General features: G+C 33.3%; 1 protein-coding gene across 2 annotated transcripts in view; it reads left to right on the plus strand.

Moving 5' to 3' along the window:
- The window catches only part of LOC106058518 (interleukin-12 receptor subunit beta-2-like), a 41,381-nt gene extending 20,262 nt beyond the window's left edge, over window positions 1–21,119 (plus strand). Inside the window, exons 11-19 of one of the 2 annotated variants that reach the window (XM_056029156.1) lie at window positions 1,071–1,409; window positions 2,996–3,162; window positions 4,782–4,944; window positions 5,366–5,530; window positions 6,760–6,921; window positions 7,768–7,852; window positions 7,969–8,029; window positions 18,780–18,861; window positions 20,973–21,119. In XM_056029156.1, the coding sequence (XP_055885131.1) occupies window positions 1,071–1,409; window positions 2,996–3,162; window positions 4,782–4,944; window positions 5,366–5,530; window positions 6,760–6,921; window positions 7,768–7,852; window positions 7,969–8,029; window positions 18,780–18,861; window positions 20,973–20,989 (1,241 nt within the window). In that variant the 3' untranslated portion in view covers window positions 20,990–21,119. Of the gene's footprint in view, window positions 1–1,070; window positions 1,410–2,995; window positions 3,163–4,781; window positions 4,945–5,365; window positions 5,531–6,759; window positions 6,922–7,767; window positions 7,853–7,968; window positions 8,030–12,765; window positions 14,845–18,779; window positions 18,862–20,972 lie in introns of those variants that run through there. The other variant, XM_056029157.1, reaches the window with a different exon arrangement.
- Window positions 21,120–23,148: the final 2,029 nt, after the last annotated feature.

The following is a 23,148-nucleotide window of genomic DNA, read 5'->3' on the forward strand; positions in this document are numbered from 1 at the left end:
AACGATGAAGAAGAAGAAGAAGAAGATCTCAGCAAATTCTATTTAAATTTTTCTTATTCAATCTTCAGTAATAAATCAATCCACATATGTGCTTTTATAATGGTGCTCATTTGATAGAATCAATCTACAATTCTCATATTTATTTGCATGAGTGAAGCTAAAAGTTTTGCAAAAAGTCAGAATTAATATGAAGCATAACAAAAGTTCTCCACTGCTGCAGTATTAAATGTCTGAATGAAACCATCTGAGAAGTTACACTGCTAAGACTTTCTTCCAAGCCAATAATAGGCCAATTGTTTTACACAAAAGCTGCAATGGATTGAAAGCTCATTTTTGTCATTACAAAAATGTTGCAAATATGAGCTTGGGTAAATATTAACTAAGTCCTTGAAAAAATATTAAATCAAGCAAGGCTCGGTCACCAGGTACTAGTATGTCCCTCAGAAGCCTGCGTTCAATGGACTCAAGGCTCTTAGTGGTGCCACATTTCTCCCTCAAAAGCTATGGTCTGCTGGCTTTTTCAGTGCATGGACCAATGATTTGGAACTCACTCCCCATTGATCTCAGACAGACAACATGCTACACTACTTTCAAGAAGAACATTAAGACCTACCTGTTTAAAACCTTTTTTAGATTAGTTTGTCAATTTAGCTCTCATGTTTGTGTTTGTAATGTTATCACAGTGCCTTGAGCCTACATTTTGTTTGTTAACACCGCTTTATAAATACAATTCTTCTTCTTCTTATTATTTTTATATAAAGGAACATCATCATCTGTCCCTTGACTTATAATTACTAATTTTTTTTACTTTCATTGATTTAATAATGGACTTAAAACTAATTTTAAAAGATTTATATATAAAAGAATTTAAATTATTAATTATGACTCAGCTATGTCTTTGGTTTATAAAATTAAAATCTTGGTGAAGAAGCATTGATGGCATGCTATATCTTGTTTTGAATAAAGCATTTAGTTTAAATACAAATTACTTTATTTCTAAATAAACTTTTTTATTAAATCTATTAGATTAATTATTTTATTTTTATTTTTTTGGTTGAATGTGTAAATAGTACCTGCATCATCACCAGAGATATGTAGTGGTTGTTTTTACAATATCTCCTGTTCAAATAAAACACCAAGAAATCATCGCTGCCTTAGAATTATCTGGAAAGATTTAAGTGCAAAAGAAAAGCGTGGAGAACTTACTCACTACAAGGTCACAGCTTTATCTGAGGAGTTAGCCTCAAACAAGTCTTTCCTTTTCAACGTGGAACATAGAAACCTGACCACTGTTGACATTCCATTACAAGAATCAGAAAACTTTCTCACAGAAATATTAATAACTCCTGCTACAAAGAAAGGTTATGCCAAGCAGTCTTCTCAATTAGTTCTACCAGCTAAATCTAAAAGTAAGTTTTTATTTCATTTATTTGCATGCAATGTTTCTAGTTTCATATTAAATGTATTACTATAACCATTTATTACAAGCGAATTTATATGAATTGTTAGTTGGTTCCTATATTTAAATATCATATTATATATAAAATCTATCTAATTGAACAAACTTCAAAGAAGTATATTTTGGAAAAGACACAACTAATTAATACTTAAGTTGTTATTGCCAGAATAGGTAAAGGATGTAAGCATTCCACTACCTATGGGCCTGCATTGCTTCGAATGGCATGGTTAACAAATAACCTCTGACAAAGAGTCCAACTCTTGGCCTTCACTTATAGTTAAGATATTGGGTCTGATGAAACTGTTATCACTGAGAGAAGAAGGTGTAAAGACAAGCAACTGGTGTCTAAACTAGTAAGCTTCAGACAGGCGGGGCTCATTAATCTTGGCTGGCTACCCATTTTTAGGAGACATACAGCAGCTGAATACAGAATTTAAGAAAAAGTATGCAGAATTAATGGGAAGAGAGTGAAGATCAGGATGAAGAATTCTTCAATTTAGTAAAAGTGTCAACAGAGACAAAATGTCAACATTGTTCCAGAAAACAATAACATTTCAGCTGGACAATGGAGCTGATGTTAACATAGTAGGCCTATGTAGGAATATGTTGAATAGAGAGAGATAAAGAAGACATGTCAAATAATGAAAATGTGGAATAAGTTTAAATTAAAATTTCAAAGTACAGCCAATCTAATAATGACAAATCATTTAAACAAAAAAAAAAAACTATTTAATAAAATTCACAGTTGTGGAAAACCATTGTTTATTGAGATAGAAAACATGTCATAGTCTAGGCCTTGTCACATTTTATGAAAATAGCTTCATGTGACAGGACACTCAGAATATAAGGTCTGATATGAAGAAGATTAAAATGAAGTTTTATGTTTGCCAGACAAAAGTTATGGATATTTCTGACCATTTATTAGATAAGATACACAAAGAAACTGAATCGGATGATACATTGAACTAATCAATGGGTAAAATTAGGAATGGATGCCCCAAAAGAAAGCAAGTTATACATACTAAGTTCTGTCAAATTTTAGAAGATAAAAATATTGTTTATTGCATTTGCAAAATGATACTTCATAAACTAAATAAGATGATAAGCTTTACATTCTCTCTTCAAGGACTATTGGATTTCAAAAAGATAACTTTTTTTTACTTCAACTTCAAAAAAACATTCATTTGATTTTTGTAAATTATAAAATTAATCATTGATTTTGAATTTAATCCTAAGTACATCTGATATAAGAATCTTTAATTATCTCCATATTCTTGATCTATACTGACTTATATTAACATATTCAAATTTAAGCCTGAGAAACAAAAATAGCAAAAATCTCTGGCATTGTTTAAATTTTTTTTTTCTTATAAGAGCTAATGGAGAAAAATGTTTAGCAACAAGATGTAAAAGAGATTAATTGTATTCCATTACTTCTTTAACATTATCGAAATGGGAATGAAAAACTATTTTTATTTTTTTAAAATTATTAAATTACATTTTTTTTTAAAATTTATTCACACATTTTATTTATAGTGCCAATACCTCCAAAACATTTTTTGGTTGAAATTGATAATGACAAATCTAATATGAGTCACTACTACATCAGCTGGGCAGCACTTGAGTCTAATCCTAAGTCAGGACTCAAATATCAGAATGTGACAATAGTATGGTGTCAGCGATTAACTGACAATGTTTGTAAGGTGAGTTTCTAGATTATTTTATTATTGTAATATAAATGTAACTATCATTCTCACTTGCAGACAAAGACTTGATAACTCCTGTTTATTGACATCTACAATTTATTTGTGAACAATAATGATGAAGAGTGAATGGGAATGACTATGACATCTGGACCATGATAACATCCCACAATGCTAACAACTGATTAGCAATACTACATCTACTATGTATATCCAATATAAGAAAAACCTGTTACTTTTATGCAAAATAGGATTTAGGATGGCTGCCTGGTCATGCGGTTTGCTCGCTGGACTGTTGTTCGGATTTATCAATGGTCGAGGGTTCAAATCCTGCCCGCTCCCATCCCCCATCATCCTGCGGGAGGTTTGGACTAGGAAGTAAACTATCTTCAACGCTGAAGGAACATCCGAAACATGTAAAACATTTTACAAACATTTTACAAATACTTTTCATTTCACAACCAAACAAAACCCTAACCTTGCCTAACTATTAGATACATTCTATTTAAACCACTCTCAGAAAGCAAAACAAACCAAAACAAAAATAACCTTGGACTGAACAACCTAATTTGTCCTTCCCCTCTTTTCCTCCAAAGTTAAGAGATTATTTTAAATTTTACATAGGTACATTTATCAACTTGTAAAAAAAAAAAAAAAAAAAGTAGTCTTAGTACTACCACATTTTCTACATAGGCAGTTAATTCCTTATCCTCATCTGACAAAGGGAAACAAATACTAAGCAAATAAAATTGAAGGGAATAAATATTTAATTCCAGTTCAGTTTATTGATTATCATGTTGATGTGTTCTGTTAGTCTAGATAGGAAGTCAGCAATTACTTTTAGTTTCTTTAGTTTGCATTTTAAAGAATTTAAATGTGCTTGACAAAGATGATTGCAGTAAGATGGCCAGGATCAGGGCAAGATGGGTTACAGGAAAGGAAATTGAGTTAAAAGAGAGGTGAAGCCAAGGGATCACTCTAGGTAGAACATTTAATTGTGTGTCAAGGGAAGCAACTCAATGAAGGGCATCAGGTATGATGAAGGATGTTCATTTACAGCTGATTTTCTGGTCTTGGGTTTGCATCTACCACACAGTTGATAGACCAACACACAAAGTCTAGTTCTATTTATGGATTAATCTGTTCTTTCTGCCAGTCAATGTTTCAGACATCCCCATCACACAGCACCAACTTCCAATGTTGCTCCAAGCCCTTGGCAAAAGCCACCCATCAAACAGGAAATAGGGCATCTTATTTTCTTATTCCAGGATAACAGAACCTATTTTTTTCCCTTCTTGTTACTTGAGTGTAAGGAAGCTTTCTCTCTGGAAAAAATAATTTCTTGGCCTGGTTCTAAATGGTAAACTGGTGTGCACCATAAATGCCAGTGCAGGGGCTGAGTTTTTGCATTATTATAATATCATTTATTAGAACAGTATTAAAATGCCATTTATTTCAAAGTTCTATTCCCAATTTTGACTAATAAATGAATTTTTAAAAATCAAAGTAGCTAACCTGTTTTACACCAAATAATATTTTGTTCCACATTACATATTTTTTTAGCATTGCTGGTTATTTTACAAATTATTAGTGATCATGTCTTTGATAAACTACATTAGGGAAATGTCAACTGGATCACTCTGGGTGCAGATGTTGTTACCTATGAGCTAACACTGGGAGTCTTCAATATAATGATAGGTATCAGTGCAGAAATTTTTGATGGGCTTCACATGATTAGTTCTGGCATCACTTGGGCCAATTGCATATACCAGAGAAATAAAGGTATTTGAAGTCTATGTGTTTGTTTATGTATAAAGGCATTGTATTAGATTTAAATAGTAGTTTAAGTATTTTTTTCTGTCAGTGAAAAGGAATATAACTATTTAACTTGCATTAATTTTAATTGCATTAATTTTGGTATACTTTTAAAATAATCCTTACTCAATTACCCACACCAAAGTGAGAAAAGAGGCCAAGCACATTTAGGGACTGCTATAATCCATAGAAAGCTATTTTCACTTTTCTTGTTAGCTTATTTCTTTTTTTCTTATGAACAATGCAGTTTCACCAGGATTCCAACTTGAGTTTTAGTGCTTTACCATTTTATTTCACGCTTTCATGTCACATTCTTATGTATATTTCTATACAAAAATATTTTTTACCTTCTGTTCATTTCAAATTAATTTTTTTTTTCCTGTATAAGTTCCTCTGCATCCACCAAAAAATGTACAAATGTCATCGGCACATAGCTACCTGAAGAACAGTCTACATATCATATGGCAACCTTTTCTCTGTGCTGAAGAGCCAAGTTTTATAATAGAATATTTAGTTCAGTATTGTCCTACTAATGAAGGCATAATGTGCAATGGTAATTTATGCTTTTTTTTTTCTTCAATAGAATACTTTATTACTTAATTACATACATTTAATCTACATTTTTTTGCATAAAATCTACATTTTCAACATCTATATAATATAAGGTATCATCAAAAATTCTAAAAAATTCTTAAAATATCAGCCATCACAAAAAAACAAACAAACAAACAACACAGTCTGATTTTCACTAAAGCAAAGTTAGATATTCATTGCAACTGAAGTTACAGCCTTTTTAGTTGAAGTACCAATTTTAGTCGAAGCTCAACTCAGTAACTTTTTATACAAAATGACTTTTATTTTCATTTGTAACATATGCTTTTTAATGGAGCCCCTTAATGTAGCATAAATAAAAAACAAAACAAAAAAAAACATTGAAAGTATATAATTCTACTTAAAATTTTTTAAAAGGCCAAAGAAAGCTACTTGATTGTTACAGAGTTTCCTAGACTAAAATCAATTAATATGTTGTACCCCTATGTGAGTACACATCAATAATTATGGTTACCCTGGCAATTTTTGACTGAGACAAACATAGAAGACCTCTCTCTGACCTCTGCCTCCTAATACTTCTTAAAGCAATCCCAAGGTATATACATACATATATACATACATATATATATATATATATATATATATATATATATTGTTCCAGACTGATATATTTTTAAGCTACTATTTAATAGTTGTGTTTTGTTGTTATATCACCTTTGTTTAATTCTATGAAACCATGAACAGTCAGAAATATGGACATTTGTCATTATATAAATATCCAGCTAAAGAACTTGGTTCCTCTTGTTTGAAGAGGATGTGTTGAAAACTAAAAATAATTTTTAACATTATAAAATGACGATCTGCCTTTCAATTCAGGACAACTTCTCCCAGAGAAAGAGAAATAAAAAACAAAAACACATAACTTTAATTAAGCATTCAAAAACAAAAATACCAATTATATCTTTTTATCAGCACAAAGTTAATACAAACACCAATTTTAACAAACAATTGGACACACATACAACCTTTTTCACTCAATATAAACTTTATAAAAGAAAAATGTATTAAATATAATAAAAGATATAATTGTGATTGAAGAATTGTACATTGTATTGTATGCATTTGTAGATTTAAAATGTCATTTCAGTTACTAAATTTGTGTGAAGTTGTTCTTTAAAACAAATTTCCATCAAGATAATATTTTTGTATTAATAAAATAACAATGTTTAGGACCAGAAAACACCTCACATGTGAGGCATGACAAAAATGAAGTCATCTTAGAGAATTTAAAAGGTAACACTAAGTACAAGTTAAACATACTGGCAGTATCTGCTACAGGACCAGGACCATCAAGTGAAACATTTATTGTGGACATTAAAGAAGCTCCTCCAGGTAAAGTGTAGTCAATATTTAAAATAAGTGATTTCTTTTATTGTAAGGACAAATGTAACATGAAATAAATCTAGTTCTTCTAATGCTAAGCTTATCGAACACATCCATCTTATTATTGGGACAAAAGTAAAACTTTTCTTTTTTATACTGAGATTTAGTTAGCCTCATACTGTCAAATCTCAACAATCATATGACTTAGACAATCATTTATTTAGTGTAATGTTGAACCTTTTTAAAGTTGTTGTTTTTTTTTTTTTGCATTAACTAAGTTTTGATTTTCTTAAAATTGTCAAGAGATTGACATTCTTCTTCATATAGTATTCAATCTTATCATTTCATTCAAAATATTCACATCAATTCCATCGCTGCTCACATGTTCTATAGAACATTAAAAGTGATAAATTGTATTTTAATATCTTCAAAGTATAGGTAAGCTGGGTATTTTGATGGAATTGCAAAATTGTTCATTTGGTAATATGGAGAAATGGTAAAATAGTCTTTTTATGCAGACTCTGAAACATACAATGCACATTACATGACCTAAGGACATACAGGTCATTTAATAGTTAGGCTCATGTATCTGCCAGAGAAAACATAGGTACAGCATGAATTACTTATCAGAGTGCAGTCTACACCCCAACTAGAGCTATCTAGACCCTTGATTACAAACAAGATCACTATTGGTCTCACTGAATATATCTGAATTCTTTATACATATATAAGTAGATAGATATGTATAGGCCTATTGAGACCAGCATTTAATTTATTTTCAGAATTTCATAACCACAACTTCAAGTTTTCTGTTATTAAATCCAGTTGTTATTTCGAAATTATTTTTTCTTTCAGACCTTGAAACTATTCCTGTGTCATTCATAATTGGTTCTATATTAGTAACTGTATTGATTCTATTACTACTTTTTTTCTTTTGGAGGTGAGTTAAAAATTACTTGCTTCATTTATTTGACTTAAATTTACAATATTTTTTAAAATACTCTTTAGTCTTAGTAATATTGATAAAAGGGAGAAATTTTTTTTATTTATTTCTAGTTGCTGGAAAAGAAGAAAAATATTTAAGAATTTTACATTTATACCAGAACTGAATAACCAGGTAAGATAGTTAGCATAAATAATTTTGCAGAAATATTTTGTATATAGCAAATTACCAATGAAAACAAATGTTAATGTACCTCATGGTTTGTGGCACTAAATCCATTTTTTTTTGTTAGGCTTAATAATCAATTTAATATTGCTATGATATGTAGGTACATAGTGTTTGATTAATCTGCAAGCTCAACTACAAGCTAAATGTAAATAGAAATGAATTCAGTGGTCAAGCCTGATGCATTAAATAAAAAATGTTCTCAATTACTTTAGAAATTCATTGCATCTTAACTAGACCCAAAATCCAATCTTGCTTTTCTAACAACTATATTGTCTAATTCTTAAATCACATCATAGATTTTTAAAAGTGTATATATAGAAAAGAGAGTTTTTTTTTTTTTAAAGTATATTAATGTAGCCCTAGTTTTAATTCCATTACAATATTCTACAATTAAATTTTTGTCTAAAAGATTTGTGGGTTTTTTTAGTTATTCATAATTAAAGATGTAGACAATAGTTTCAATACTTTTTTACTCTGTAGGCCTATAAGTGATGTAGGATTGCATGCAGGTAAAATTCATAATAATGCAGAAGGGCTATACAATGCAGCTATACATGGCTCTGTGCAGTTACTTGATGAAACTATGAGGACTGGGTATTGAGTGGTGGTACAATTTTCAGACATCCTGTAAGTGACGAGCCCATGGGCCCTTGCTGTGGTAAGAACAGTCTTGAAGCAGAGTTCGAATTGATGTGTAAAGTGTTGGAGCGTGTGCAAAAAAAGAATCTGTAATGGAACTGCGCAAATCTCCGCACTAGAAGCCCTCAAAGGGCAGAAGGCATGGCTCGGTAAGCTTGAAGAGTCTCTATTAGTCGTGGAACGCGTTCGTCAACATAGTGTTCAGTTTTATTCCGTTGGGTCACTTTGTTTACCTCCGGTTCAAACAGGCACTTCTGTATCCTGATAGCCTAACTGGTGTGCCATATACGAACGAAAGTATGCCAACTCAGGTCGACAACCGATTGTTGTCACTTTGGTAAGAAGGCTGTGATGCTTCGGACAAGGGGCACGAGTTTTAAAGATGGATGAGAAAGAATGCATGGTGGCAACTTAAGCGTGATGAACAGGCCGTCCTAGCCCAGTTTCGTGTCGGCTTACTTCGGTCAGTTTAAGAAACACTATGACACATTGTGTCACCACTGCATAGAGGACAATAAGACAGTAGATAACATTCTTGATGAATGTCATGTTCTGTATGAAGGACGAAGGGGACAACGAGATGAAAGTGATTGTTCGGCAACCTTGTACGGGAACAAAGCGACCCTAAGACTCACAGCTCGATTTTTGTCACTCGCTCAAAGAGAGTAATTCTCAGCATGTTTATCACGGATCTCTGATAGGGTATAATGCATCTATCTTGGTGACCCGACAAAATAGCGCTGACAAAATAGCGCGGACTTATAAATGATGTATATAAAAGTAAGTTCCTGGGCAGCATTTTTTAGTTGAGGTCTCTATAGATGTAGGCTAAAGGTATGCATATTTGCAGAGAAAGGGAGTACTTTAAAATTGTAGGCTATCTCATTATCCTTTTTCACCAATATTTTAAATGCACGACTTGCTAAAAAAAAATTATTTTGAAATGAAGTGACCCTGTTCAAGGTTTAGGTATTGTCACAGATATGTGTGTGTGTGAGAGCAAGTTTAATTATTTTGAGCCGAGTTTTCGCGGTTCACCGACAGACTTGACAGAGTAAAGACAAAGGGTAGAAATAGTGTGACACTTAGATATTTACCTTGTAGGGCGACTCGATACCCGTAGGTCGGGGCAGACACAGAAGATTTAGTTTAGGCGTGGGTTAAGGTCTCAGCCTATATAGAGTAGTGTTTTGGGGCATCTGGGACACAGCGCCATGTAAGCCTAGTGTTAGCAGGGGTGTGTGTCGTGTAACGTTTTCTGGTGAACGACAAATACAAACATTGGGAGCAAGTCACACCAAGAGGTGTGAGTTGTTTGCCAGAGAAAACATGTAGGAATTAATTCTAAGGGACCAGGGTAAGAAGAAATGCTTTTATTAGCTATAGATCTAGCAGTAGATGTTAGTTTATTATAAACTAGTCGGACATTAGGCTACCCGCGGCCTGCGGGCCTTAGTTTGTGTATTACTAATGTAGTGGATTGGATTTAGATGTATGTTAAACTTAGCTAATGTTCTTTTCAAGTTTTTCTCTTTCGCCACGAAAATAAAAGTAGTTTTGCGAAAATGGGTTTACCCGTTAAGCCGATACATTCACATCGATTAAAAATGATAGAAGCGCGAGATGAATGGGATATAAAGTACAATCAAAACGGGTTTAGGCCTACCCGATTTCGTTAAATGAATGGGATTATAAAGTACGTCAGGACTTCTAACATCGCAGATATAAAGAACGAATTTATTGTAGAAATGCTTTTGAAAGACACATTTGAAGCTTAATTTTATTAAATAATGAAATTAAAAGACTAGGCCTATATTTTGTAATGTTCATGTGTCAAAGTAAAAAAGTTTCTGTGCAAAGTGTAGTTCTTAAAATTAGATTTAGAACTAGATCATTTCGATCTTTTCTTATGTAAACATGATAAACATGGCCTAGATCCATAAAATAGCAATACTTTCATGGAGTTGGGCAATTTTTTTTTTAGGGTCTTACGTATGTTTTAGGACTACTATACATACGTCACGGTTCCAGTTAGTACCCAAGGAACATTTCTGCCAAGTTTTATCAAGATTGGTCAAATGGTTTTGATTCTTATTCGAAACATACAAACATACGCCTTACTTTCTACTTTAGAGTTTTAAAAAAACAAGGTTACAAAGACAGTTTGTGTGGAAACACAAACTCAAAATCGGCCTCGAAGTGGTCCGCCCAGGCAGGTAAAAAGGCCGGTATCAATATTTTCAAAAAGAACATCAGAATTAAATTCTATCAAAGACAAATGACAGAGAAGAATGGAGAAGGAAGGTTGACAGATCTTGTGTGGTGCCCCAGCGGTCCAGCAGACCAAAGGATATGGAAAGTGAATGTGAAATTAAATGCGAACCTGGCCTAAATGATGTCTTATAATAAATATCTAATTGATCTAATTGTTTTGTAAAGGGTCAATCCGTTATTCAAATCTTCAAAACAAAAAGAAAAAAAAAACATGTTCGTAAAATAAAATAAAAAAATTCCTTTAGTTAAGTGTCCTTTCGTTGTTGCATGGCACTGCAGTTCACGAGATAATATGAAAACCTACTTATTAATTGTTATTTTAAATTATGTCCAACTTATATGCACACTAAATTGCTTTTTTTCTCTTAAAAAAAAGTAAACATTATTTTTGGGTAAACTTAGTAGTTAGTAGGACAGAACTTACATAGCGTAGCAATACAAATGTAAAAATAAATAATTGTTTTAACAAAAAGTCTAAAACTATTTGCATAAATATGCTAAAAACAGTGGCGTAGCTAAGGTGGAAGGGGGGAGAATTCGAAAATCCCCCCGGGCACCACTTGAGGGGGCCCCCAAATGAGAGTTTTTTTACATTAAAAATTAAATACTTCGCAAAAATGCAGGGGCCCCAAAGAGGTCAACCCCCCTGGCCCCCAAACGATGAAAAATTCCTAGCTACGCCCCTGGTTAAAAATATGGTAAATGGCTATCTCCCCTACTAAAGAGCCTCGCGTATTTGTTACTATTAATAGTGAATAGTTGTAAAAGTGGTGTGTTTTTATGAAAAAAACTGCTTGCATAAGTGATTTTAAATTAGATTTTTCGCTTTTAGAAAAGAAAAAAGTAGCCGTTGCGTCAGAACTTTGAATGGACTAAAATATTATGATGTCAGATTTTCACTATTTTTTCTAGTTTACGCGATCTAAACGGGACGGACAGACATTTCACACAAAACTAATAGCGTCTTTTTCCCTTTCGGGGGCCGCTAAAATACGATAACTAGAATTGCGCCTGAGTTAGTTGTTAGCGATTTTTTGGTTATTTGTTTATTTAGTGTTACAGTCAGTGGAGTCCGAGTCAGTGACATTCTGAGTCGGTAGATAACAGTGACAGTCTTGAGTCACAGAATGATAGTCAAAATAGACATTATCGACATTTAGCAAGACGATGAACGACATACAGTGATTGTCATCAGATGACATAGACAGTGGTACTGAACTCTAATGCAGTCTGTGGCGCTGGGTTCAGTGCATGGAGAGTAGCCGTGGTGGTCTAATTGGCAGGGTGACTAATTGTTGATGTCTTTATTGTTTATCTCTATTACCGTAACAGATACAATAGTCTTATTAGATTGTATTGAAGCCACTTGTCTTATGTTATTATGTTATTAATAAGTCATGTTTGCAGTTATCAATTCTTTCATCAATCAATCATTACATTTATAGTATGATTTTAATGTGGCCATCAAATTTTAAATATTACTTTTAATTGTTGTGACCTTGCTGTCATCAGTCTATTTCATATACATTTCAAGTACTGTAATCATTATGCAAAGTAATTACACGCACCGAAAGTGAGAATCATCGCTAGACGGAAATGACCCACAAAATTATACTGATACTTATATAAAGGAAAAAAAAAAAGGTCATGACAAGTGAGGTCAGAAAGGAGTCGTGACGGTATGATGATGTGTGTGTTACACATGTGTGATATAGTATAATTAGAAATCTTATTTTTTTATCTGCGGCATCTCTCTTTGATTAAACCAGAGTCTCCTGCCGCAAGATTTCCGATAGCATTATAGACAATGTACCAAGAACAAGCAATTAAGTGGAGGGATGGCACTATGCGTTTCAGCTGTCTATTGACGGTCATCACCCTAATGTCTACAAGTTAATCTCTCGCTTCCTAAGACTACATGAGAACAAGATTCTGAGGTACAATGCAGGAGAACGAAGTGCAAGCAAGACAAAGTACCTCCAATTTAACAGACGTCTTGCAACTATATTGCCGATGTACGGAAACAAGCCACTGATGGAGTTTCTATGTGACATTGCATACAATTTAACTTTGTGAAAGTTGTGTGTGTATAAATCTGGCTAGTATGGGAGTATATTTGGGTGTTTTCAAGTGCATTTTGGATTATAAATAAATGCTATATTTTGAAATTATTCATTTAAGCTTATTATAATTCTTGCATAATGTTTGCATATTTCTATTTTAAGATATTTTAAATGTTTCTTGCAAAATGACTGAAAAATATTTATATCATTAAATTTTTTAAAAATATTGGCTCTTTTCATATTTTAAGATAACGTATTTCTTGCAAAACGATTGAAAAAACTTTTTCTGCGCTATTTTGTCGGCGCCATTTCGTTCGCGCTATTTTGTCGGGGAGCCTTCAGTCTTTATAGTAACCTTTTTTCTTTCTTTCTTCATGCTTCTAAGTAAAAACTCTATCCTCTAAGCTGAATTTAATTTGAAGAAAGATGTGAAATAAGGCTACTATTTAGATGGGCTGGAGAGGTTCGTAGATCTAAATGGAAATTATATAGAGCAGTGCAGTGGTGCCCAAACAATTCCCAACAGACCATATGTGGCCTGTTACACGATGTTTAAATCTTAGGTCTGAACAAATTTTGACCAACCTTGTATAATTATGGATTATTACCGATCATCATGAACAGTGGCGTCACTAGACAGCTGCGGGGGGGGGGTGCGGTCCGCGCCGGTTGACACCCACCAGGGGATGACACCTAAGTGGGAAAAATGCACTTTTCAGAAAAGCAACTTTAAAGAAAAAATTACTACCTCGAATGTCTTTCACAGTTTAGTATCAACATGTCCCAAACCTTTTTGATTTGATTCCAGTTGACTTGTAATCTTCCTATTATTAGAAAATTAATACCTTGTAGACGCCAGGAGAAAGAGTTTCTGAAGATCAGAAATGTAGAAAAATGCTTGGCGGCCAGGGCTTCGCCCCGGACAACTCTAAGTGAGCTTTATAAACATCTTTTCTGACCAGTTGAGTGGCGAACGTAACATTTTTTATTGTAATATATTCAAAACCACATACAATTAAGCCCCTCGCACGCTATTCGACGCATATGGCTACAGGCTTCCTCCACAGAAATCAGTCTAAGGCGACTTTCACAGCCACTTCTCAGCTGGTGCCCACGAAATTCAGAACTACTAAAAAATGTGTGAAGCCATGTTAAACGTGGACGGCCATGTTTTTGCATACCTTTTTTCAGCTTTCATGTTTAGGCTGACTTTGTCAAACGTGTTTCGTCTTGTCCTAATGATATGTCGCACAAATGTCAATCGAAGTCCGTCGCCACTTTCTTTAGATGGCAAAGACCGTCTTTATCCGTTATCTCGTGTATACATTCAATTGTATTTCAAAGTAATGCTATGTCTTCTGAAAAAATCCAACTCGGTTTTGGTTTACGCAATGGGAACCCGAATGCAGCCTGTTTACTGTATTTCTATAACATCGTCGATGGTTTCAATAAAGAGAAATTGGAATAACATGCACCTTAATCTCAGAAACTTCTCGATGTTGAAGAATTCCACCGTCTGTTGTGACACAACAGCTTGATTTGCTTTAGACATATCGCTGACTTTTGATTAATTGTTGTGAGATGTCTTATTCTCTTGCCATTTTCAGAGTGATTCCGATGGACGCTATCAACCTTTTTTTAAATCTAGAAAACAGATCAACATCTTTTGCTCGTCCTAAACCTGTTCAGTACTGATTTGTCTTTTCAGAAGCAGCCGGGAAACACTAGTATACTTTAAAACCTTTTCCGCAAGGAACTCTTAAATAATCTCTAATAAAAAAACAAAGACAGTTTGTATGGAAACACAAACTCAAAATCGGCCCCCGAAGTGGTCCACCCAGGCATGCTTCAATATTTTCAGAAAGAACATCCAAATGAAATTATATCAAAGACAAATGAGAGATAAGAATGGAGAAAGAAGGTTGACAGATCTTGTGTAGTGCCCCAACGGTGCAGCAGATCAAAGGATAAGTGCAAGTGAATGCAAAGTTAGATGTGAACCTGACCTAACTAGTTCCCCTTTCAGACCTTGTGGTCTATAGGGCAGATGATGTAAAGTTCATCTGTTTTTGTGGCCTACGGTTAACGAGGGTGTCATGTAGCCAGCACAACGACCAACCGCCTTTACTTTTCCCCAACTAATGTCAGGTACCCATTAGAGCTGGGTAGACTCAGAGGCGCCCAAGCATTCCAAAGTTGAAAATCCCAGTCTTCACCAGGATTCGAATCCGGGACCCTCGGTTCGGAAGCCAAGCGCTTTACCTCTCAGCTACCGCGCCTCTCCTGGCCTAACTGATGTCTTATAAATAATGTAATTCAGGCATGTCAAACTGGGTGTTCATCGATCACCTTGCATGCGGCCCCTTGGCCACCTAAAAAATTATAAAAATAATGTTAAATTATTACGCTGGAAAACAAGAGATGACACGCTACTTGAATTGAAAAATAGTATTTGTTAAACTGAACAACGAGGGTCTGCAGTGAAAGCCAGCTACATTTTGTCAAACTTCATTGTAAGCCATTGCTAATCATTTAATAAATGTGATTTTATGAAGGGGTGTGACGTTAGAGCTGAAGTAATTTGTCCAGAAAAAGTGAAAGCATTCAAAGAAATAGCGTTAACTAGTGACACTGTGGCAGATAGAATAAATGACATGTCAGTCAGGTTGCGTGAACAATTAAAGAACAAAATAGCTGATTTTGAATTATTTTCATTGGCTCTCTATGAGTCAACTGGTGTAAAGGGTGTAGCACAGTTGGTTATATTCATAAGGACCTGTGACAGGAATTTTGACATACACGAGGAATTACTTGAGTTCTGTACTATGCATAAAACCACAACAAACGAGGATGTTTTTGAGAAATAACAGGAGGTGATAATGCAGTACAATTTATCTTTGGTAAAGCTATCTAGTCTAACAAGGTATGGTGCACTAACCATGAAATGAAATGGTTTTGATGCAAAGTTACTTGCAAAAATAAGAGAGGCTGATGATAATTTTAAATTTGTTCATTTTCAGTGAATCATTCACCAAGAAACATTCTGCGCACAGCAATTACAATTTCAACATGTCATAAGACCGTTTTCAGTCGCTTCTCAATTTTATTCGTGCCCGTGGTTTTAATGCTCGTCAATTTTTAATGTTTCTGGATGACATTGGACATGAATTTGATTGTGTTCCCTACTACACAGAAGTCCGCTGGCTCTCATGACATAATATTGAAGAGATTGTTTGCACTGCGTGTGGAAATCGTATTGCTTCTGAACATGAAAGTTGAACCTGTTAAACATTTCCATACTGACTAATGGGTTCGGGATTTGGCATTAGCAGTTGATCCCACTGGTCACCTGCAAGACTTGAATTTGAAACTTCAAAGTAAAGACAAAATTGTCACAACTGCGTGTAATCATGTGAAATGCTTTCAAGCAAAATTAGGACTGTGGATAGACCAAATATGAAGTAAAAATCTTTTTCACTTCTCAACGTGTCAGGAACTAAAAAGATTAAATACGGTTGCGACATTTGGTGAATGTCTTACACCTAGAATCGTTAGTAGATGCTTTCAATGACCGTTTTCGTGACTTCGTTACATAAGAGCAAGAATTTTCGTGTTTTGTATCTCCATTCTCATTTGATTCTGAAAATGCTGCTGGAAATGTGCAACTAGAGCTGATAGAATAGCAGTCAGATTCTTAGTTGAAATCGAAGTACATTGAAATGGCTGTGCCAAAATTGTACAGTTATTTACCCTGAACGGTATGTTGAATTGCGGAAATTTGCAGCCAGAATTCTAGCTATGTTTGCAAGCACATATCTCTGTGAGCAGTTCTTTTCCAGAATAAAAGCTACAAAAATACCTTACCGTTCGAGATTATCTGATCGAAATTTGTCATCTGTGATGAAAGCGTCAGTGGCAAACAAATTTCAACCTGACATTAATAAAATGATAACCCAGAAAAGATGTCAAGCATTAGGATAAAGAAAATAATGCGTAATCAAAGTATTTTTTAATTAGCCACTCAGGTCATAGTAAGTTTGTTATGTGGCCTATACACCTTAATGAGTTTGACATGCCTGATGTAATTGTTTTGAAAAGACTCAATCTCTTATTCGAATCCTCAAAAAAAAAAAACATTTCCGCTACAGATAAAAATAGTTCAAGAAAATGAAGTTTATAAGATTACTATTCGTTTTAAATTAGATCTATCTTATAATGCATACGAATTAGCTTTTTCTCTTTAAAAAACTGCTTGCATAACTGATTTTAAAAATTAGATTTTTCGCTTTCAGGAAAAAAGTAGCCGTTGCATCAGAACTTTGAATGATCTAAAACAGTGATGCTCAACCTAATTCGACCTGCGGGCCATTTTAATTTCCGACATTCGTGTCGCGGGCCACATTTGATTTGAAACCCTTACATTAATGAATTGGATATTTGAACTTTTCTTTTTTTTTTTTTCATATCTTATATAATACAGACGTTACTTCAAAAAAGAAGATGATAACGTCCTTAAAATATGAGCAACTTTGTAGCTAGCTTTACAAAGACTCATTTTTTCTTTTTAGTAAATATTCCCATAGATCCTCCAATCAGTAGGCGTAGTTAAACTATTTTTTTTTTCGCGGCTTAAATCAAGAAAGTCGCCATATTTGTTTTATAATGCCGTTCAAGTGATTTTCTTCTTAAAACAGACTCATTTTCTTGACAAATAAAATTTGTTGACTTATTATCATGTTCCACAAAAAGTAAAGATCCGTTCATTTTTTCTGGTAGATTCTACATTCAGAGTTCCATTCACTTACCGTCAAAATATTAAAGGTCATTGTACCAATTAATTAAAGAAAAATTGAGGGCCCTAAGAAAGGTAAAGATATATTTGTCAACATTTTCTTTTTGGATGGGGGATTTTCTACACTTTGTTCAACATTTCGGCGGGCCGGACGGAACCACGTCGCGGGCCGGATCTGGCCCGCGGGCCGTATTTTTGGCATCACTGATCTAAAATATTGTGATGTCGGATTTTCAATATCTTTTCTAGTTTACGAGATCTAAACTGGACAGACTGACAGACATTTCACACAAAACTAATAGCGTCTTTTCCCCTTTTGGGGGCCGCTAAAAATAGGTTCAACTCAATTTTTCTCAATTCAATAATTGTAGATTTTTAATTTATATAACTATTGATAAACTATTTAAAAAAAACATTGTAAAATAGAATCAAAAACCATTTTCTGGTGTAACCAATCAATGAATTAGCTTACAGGTTTATTGTTCAACATAAAGAAAAAAAAAACAATAGTTATTTGTTTTCTTAGGGGGAGATTATTTTTTTCCTCGGTGGAGGTGACACCCCGAGCTTCCCGTATCGGGTGACACCGACCCTAGTGACGCCACTGATCATGAATAAAAGGTTTGTGTGTTAACAGCTTTGAAGATTCTGGATCTAAATATTTAAATTGTGTACAGGAATGTTGTATTCAAAATAGCAGTAAAACCAACTTCATTCGTTTTTTTTTTCTCTTTTTTTTCCTGTTGATTCTCTCCAGCTTTCTCTTTTTTCTCAATTTGCATCTAATAATTCATATAGACTTATTTCCTTATTTTTCTTCAAAGACTCTTATCACTTTTATCTCTTGAGAAAAAATTAATGGGACAGACTTCTATTACTTACTTTTGCATATTACAAATATTTTTGTATTCAATTTTTACTGAAACAGCAGAAAAAAAGCAACAAAATACTAGCAGATTATATAAATCGACCTTTACCTAAACCTCCATCTGAAGGACAACACTTATATGGTTGGTCTAACTGTTTCATTGTTGTTATGATGGTCATTGAATTACTTTATATTTTGCATATTTGGTAACTTGTTGTTATAGTTTTGTTGTTTAATTAACTGAGACGCACTGTTTTTATCACTTACATTGTATGCACTTCATATTTTTTAATGGTGTTGGTTTAAAAAGCTTTTTGTATATATTAATTGATAGATGCTTTGAAAAGGTCATGATTAAATTTGTAGTTACTTAATTATAACATGTTTTAAAGAGTTCTGAGTGCACATTTATGCACTGGTGTGCAAAGTAACCTGCATCTTATGAAAAACTTTTGAGCCCACAAAATGACCTGCAAGTCTCACTCTAGCAATTAAAATATCTGTATTTTTTAATAATTTGATCCTGATATAGTAAAGTAAAGTACTCTTTTCAGACCTTGCGATCAATAAGGCAGTAGATGTAAAGGACATCTGTTTCTGACAATATCTTTGAAAAATATTTATACAAAATAATAATTTTAAGCGAATGCCAAGAAATTTATTTCATTGCACTTGACATTGAAAATAAAATAGTGTCTTTTTTACTGTAATATTTATGAAGTTAATTTTTTAAATTTACTTTCACACCACCCTCTCCTGTTAAGTTTAAGTGTTCCAAAATTAGATTTTAGAAGTTTTTATTATATATTTTGTGTTTGTGTAATTTCAGTTGATAAAATTCACTATTAATGCATGCCTTTTTGTTATTATGTTGTTTTTCAATTGTTCATTTAAAAAAAAAACATTAAGCAGCTTTAAATGTTCTATCTATTTATTAACGAATGTTACTGTTGTATATTGTATTTTGCTTTTTTATTTATTTCAATATGTATGGGGAAACAACTGAATATTTGCAACTGTTGTTCATGTGAAGTTGTCTTCTCATTAGGTTGATTGAAAAAAAAACATGCAACCATCAAATAGCAACTACAGGTATTCTAGAAAATGTGTTTTCATGGATACTTTGACTAGACATTGTATAGAGTTGTAGTCAAAAGTATTTTCAAATTGACTACGTTTTTTTTTACAAATGTTGAATGGGATTGAACACCATTCATAGCTAGTCTCCACCATAATTATCCTCAATTATAATGTAACATTCAAAACATGCACAACAAAAAAAAAACCATTTATCCACCAGATTTACTTTTGAATTCCCAACTGTTGTTTATTAAGTAATCAGAAACAATTTTTCTCATGTTTTGAGGGCGTTAGAATAACAAAATTAATAAGATGACCGTATGTGGCATTTGATGTCCCTAGATTTAAAATTACATTTCTAGACCTTAGGTTAAGAAATTGTGGGTTCTCTCTTACTTGGCTGACAAGTTTCATCTGCCAGCAGCTCCAGGAATTGAAGTCTCCTAGGTACCTACCTTCACCTGTCAGTTTGTTGGGCTTACTATTTTGGCCACACAACCAGCCCAACTGCTGATCTTTGTTTCCAGAAGCTGCATGAGATGCATAGGAATTTTACTCCATCCACAACCCAGTCTATAACAATTGTTTAAACCCTGTGGTAAACTTACATGAACCTAAAAGTAAATTAGATCCACCTGACAGAAGGAATAAAGGGAGGAAATAAAGGATTCACTATAAATCTTTTTTTTACCTTTTTTAGGCATAGTTCTTTTACATGTGAAAATAAATGTTCATGTAATTCTGTTCTTGTATTTTGATGTGCATTCTATTTATTATTCTGTGTCTCTTTTTCAAGATCCAAGTGAACATCATGAATGAAGCCAAATACCTAGGAATCTCTGATTAAAATGGATTGAACTGATGCTTTATTTATCTGGATAAAATTATCTTTTCCATTAGCATCCTAACCCTAACCTCAAAACTAGGAATGTGTTTTGGTTGATTTTAAGAAGGACCCCTATTGCACCTCTCTATGGAATTAAAATGAAAATTATCTTATAATGAAATGTAGTAATACTTTATAGGTCTATATGTATGTAAATATAAAATGGTTGTTTTATTAATGAAAGTTTCAATTGATTAAAGAAAAATATTTTTAAGAGGGAAACATCGTATTCCTCAGCTGTTCCTTTTTAAATAATAATAATTACCATATTTTCTTTTTTTTTACAGACCAACCATGGGTGTGAATCATTACCAACAGATTCTAGCATTTTAACTATTGAGACAGTCAATGAAAGAACATCTGCTCCAGAAGAATGTGAAGATAGTTCAGACGATTTTTCAGCAAATAATAATAATTTCCAGAATGTTTCAAAGAAGAATATGGATTATGTTTTAGTTTGTACGTCTGATGACAATGAGATAAATGAGAAGACAGATAGTAACACTGTTGATCCAAAAAAGAATGTGAGCAAAGAACGGCTCGACTATGAAGATAATACTCTTTATTTACAAAAACCTAATTGGCAAAGCAAAACGCTTAATTATACAGGCAATATTTCATCACATTGCATTCTACTCTTGCCAGTTACTGTTTCTCCAGAGTCGACCAATAAAACTAATGAAATAACTAACACTTCATCCAGTACTTCAGAGTCAGATGTCATTAAAAGAACATATATACTTTGTGATTACGTATCATTAAATTTGAGTAACTGCAGAGCAGAAATAATTAGCCATATTTCTGGAGTTCATTGTCCTATTTCTGGAGATTCATCATTGACAGAGTCCGTTAGAGTTACTAGCCATGATTCTACAAAATCATCAATGGCAAAGACTCCTAGAGTTAGCAGCATTATTTCTACAGATCCACCAATGACAAGGACTGTTTCATCCTCTGAAACAAAGACTTGCTCTCTCATAAGTCATCTAGCACAAGATAAAATCAAGCCAGAAAATAATAGTGTACAGATCATTTTATCTAGTGGTTTCTCCTGTCCGATGAGTTCAATGACTTTTGAAAAAGACAAAAAGAGAGTATGCACGAAAATTGGTTCAAATTCATGTGGAACTAGTTATTTCAATAATCATTATATAAATGTCTCTGATACTCAAGCATGTCCAAGTCCAATTATGCACAATCATTCATCTAATTGCTTAGTTCAACAAAATGATTCAACAAACTGTTCTAGTAGACAGAATCATTCAGCAATAGTACACAATTCTCAGGAACACAATTATACAAATATTTCTTCGAAAACTAGCCAACCATCAACTCGACCTTTAAGTGGTTATCTCCTTGGACTACCACCAGAGTTTTACATGCCACCTGCCTATTCATCCAGTGACCTTTTAACTGAACTTTAAATCTCAATATGTCTAGCTGGTCAACTATTGGGCCATAATAGAATTTAAGCTAAATATTAATAATCCATCATCTACCACGTGACCTCTGAAACTTACAAACGGATGGACATGAAATTTTGTACAGGTTTGTTTTACCTCGGCTAAGAAATGGTCGCGAAAAAAACGAGCTTTTTGTATTGACCATTTCCTCGAATGATCACAGTCCTTAGTTTTTTTTAAAAAGATATTTTCTTTAAAAAAATAATAAATAAACAAAAATAAACAAAGTAGCCTATCAATTATTTCAATGTAACAAATCACGAGAATAAAGGATACTAGAATTTATAGGCCAAAAGTGTGTCGGAAATTGTTAAAAGGCAATCTTTAATTAGGCTAGCCTTTTTTTCGACTCACCTTTTAGAAAAAGTTCTACAGACTACAGTACAAAATAAAAGGTTGGGGTTGGGCCAAAAATAAACTAAATCTAGCCCCTCCTCCCAAAAAAAGCCTATCAAATATTTTGACGTAATGGATACTAGAATTAGCAGGTTAAATTATGGGGTGGGGGAGAATTATATTGGGGTCATTCGGTTGGAAGTGCCAAAAAAAAAGAATTTCCGACCAAAATGAACAATATATCGCCTATCAACAATTTTAACGCTCCAAAGCACGCTTAGCAAGGATACTAGAATTCACGAGCTTAGAGTTGGCCTAAGTGTATAAAATGCACATAAATTATGCTAACCTTTTTGGTTTATATTTTGTTAAGACATGATAGATTGATCTATATTTTAACTTATCACGTATGGGTTTTGGGACACCTTTTGAAATATTCAAACAAGATTATATCGTGCGAAATCTATGAACAAATCGTCTAGCATAGCCGTTGGTAAAAGTAGTGTCATAATCATCATTCATTTTGATATGTTATTTCTTTTATTTTATTAATCTACTAGTCATGTTTCATAGATGCTTTAGTTAGAAATAAGCTTAGCTTGCTCTAATCTGAGCTAAGTTGTGCCAGTACAAATCGAAAGAAAAAAAATGAATGATAGACTCT

The sequence above is a fragment of the Biomphalaria glabrata genome, chromosome 5 (genome assembly GCF_947242115.1).
Source record: "Biomphalaria glabrata chromosome 5, xgBioGlab47.1, whole genome shotgun sequence".
Classification (NCBI taxonomy): Eukaryota; Metazoa; Mollusca; class Gastropoda; family Planorbidae; genus Biomphalaria; species Biomphalaria glabrata.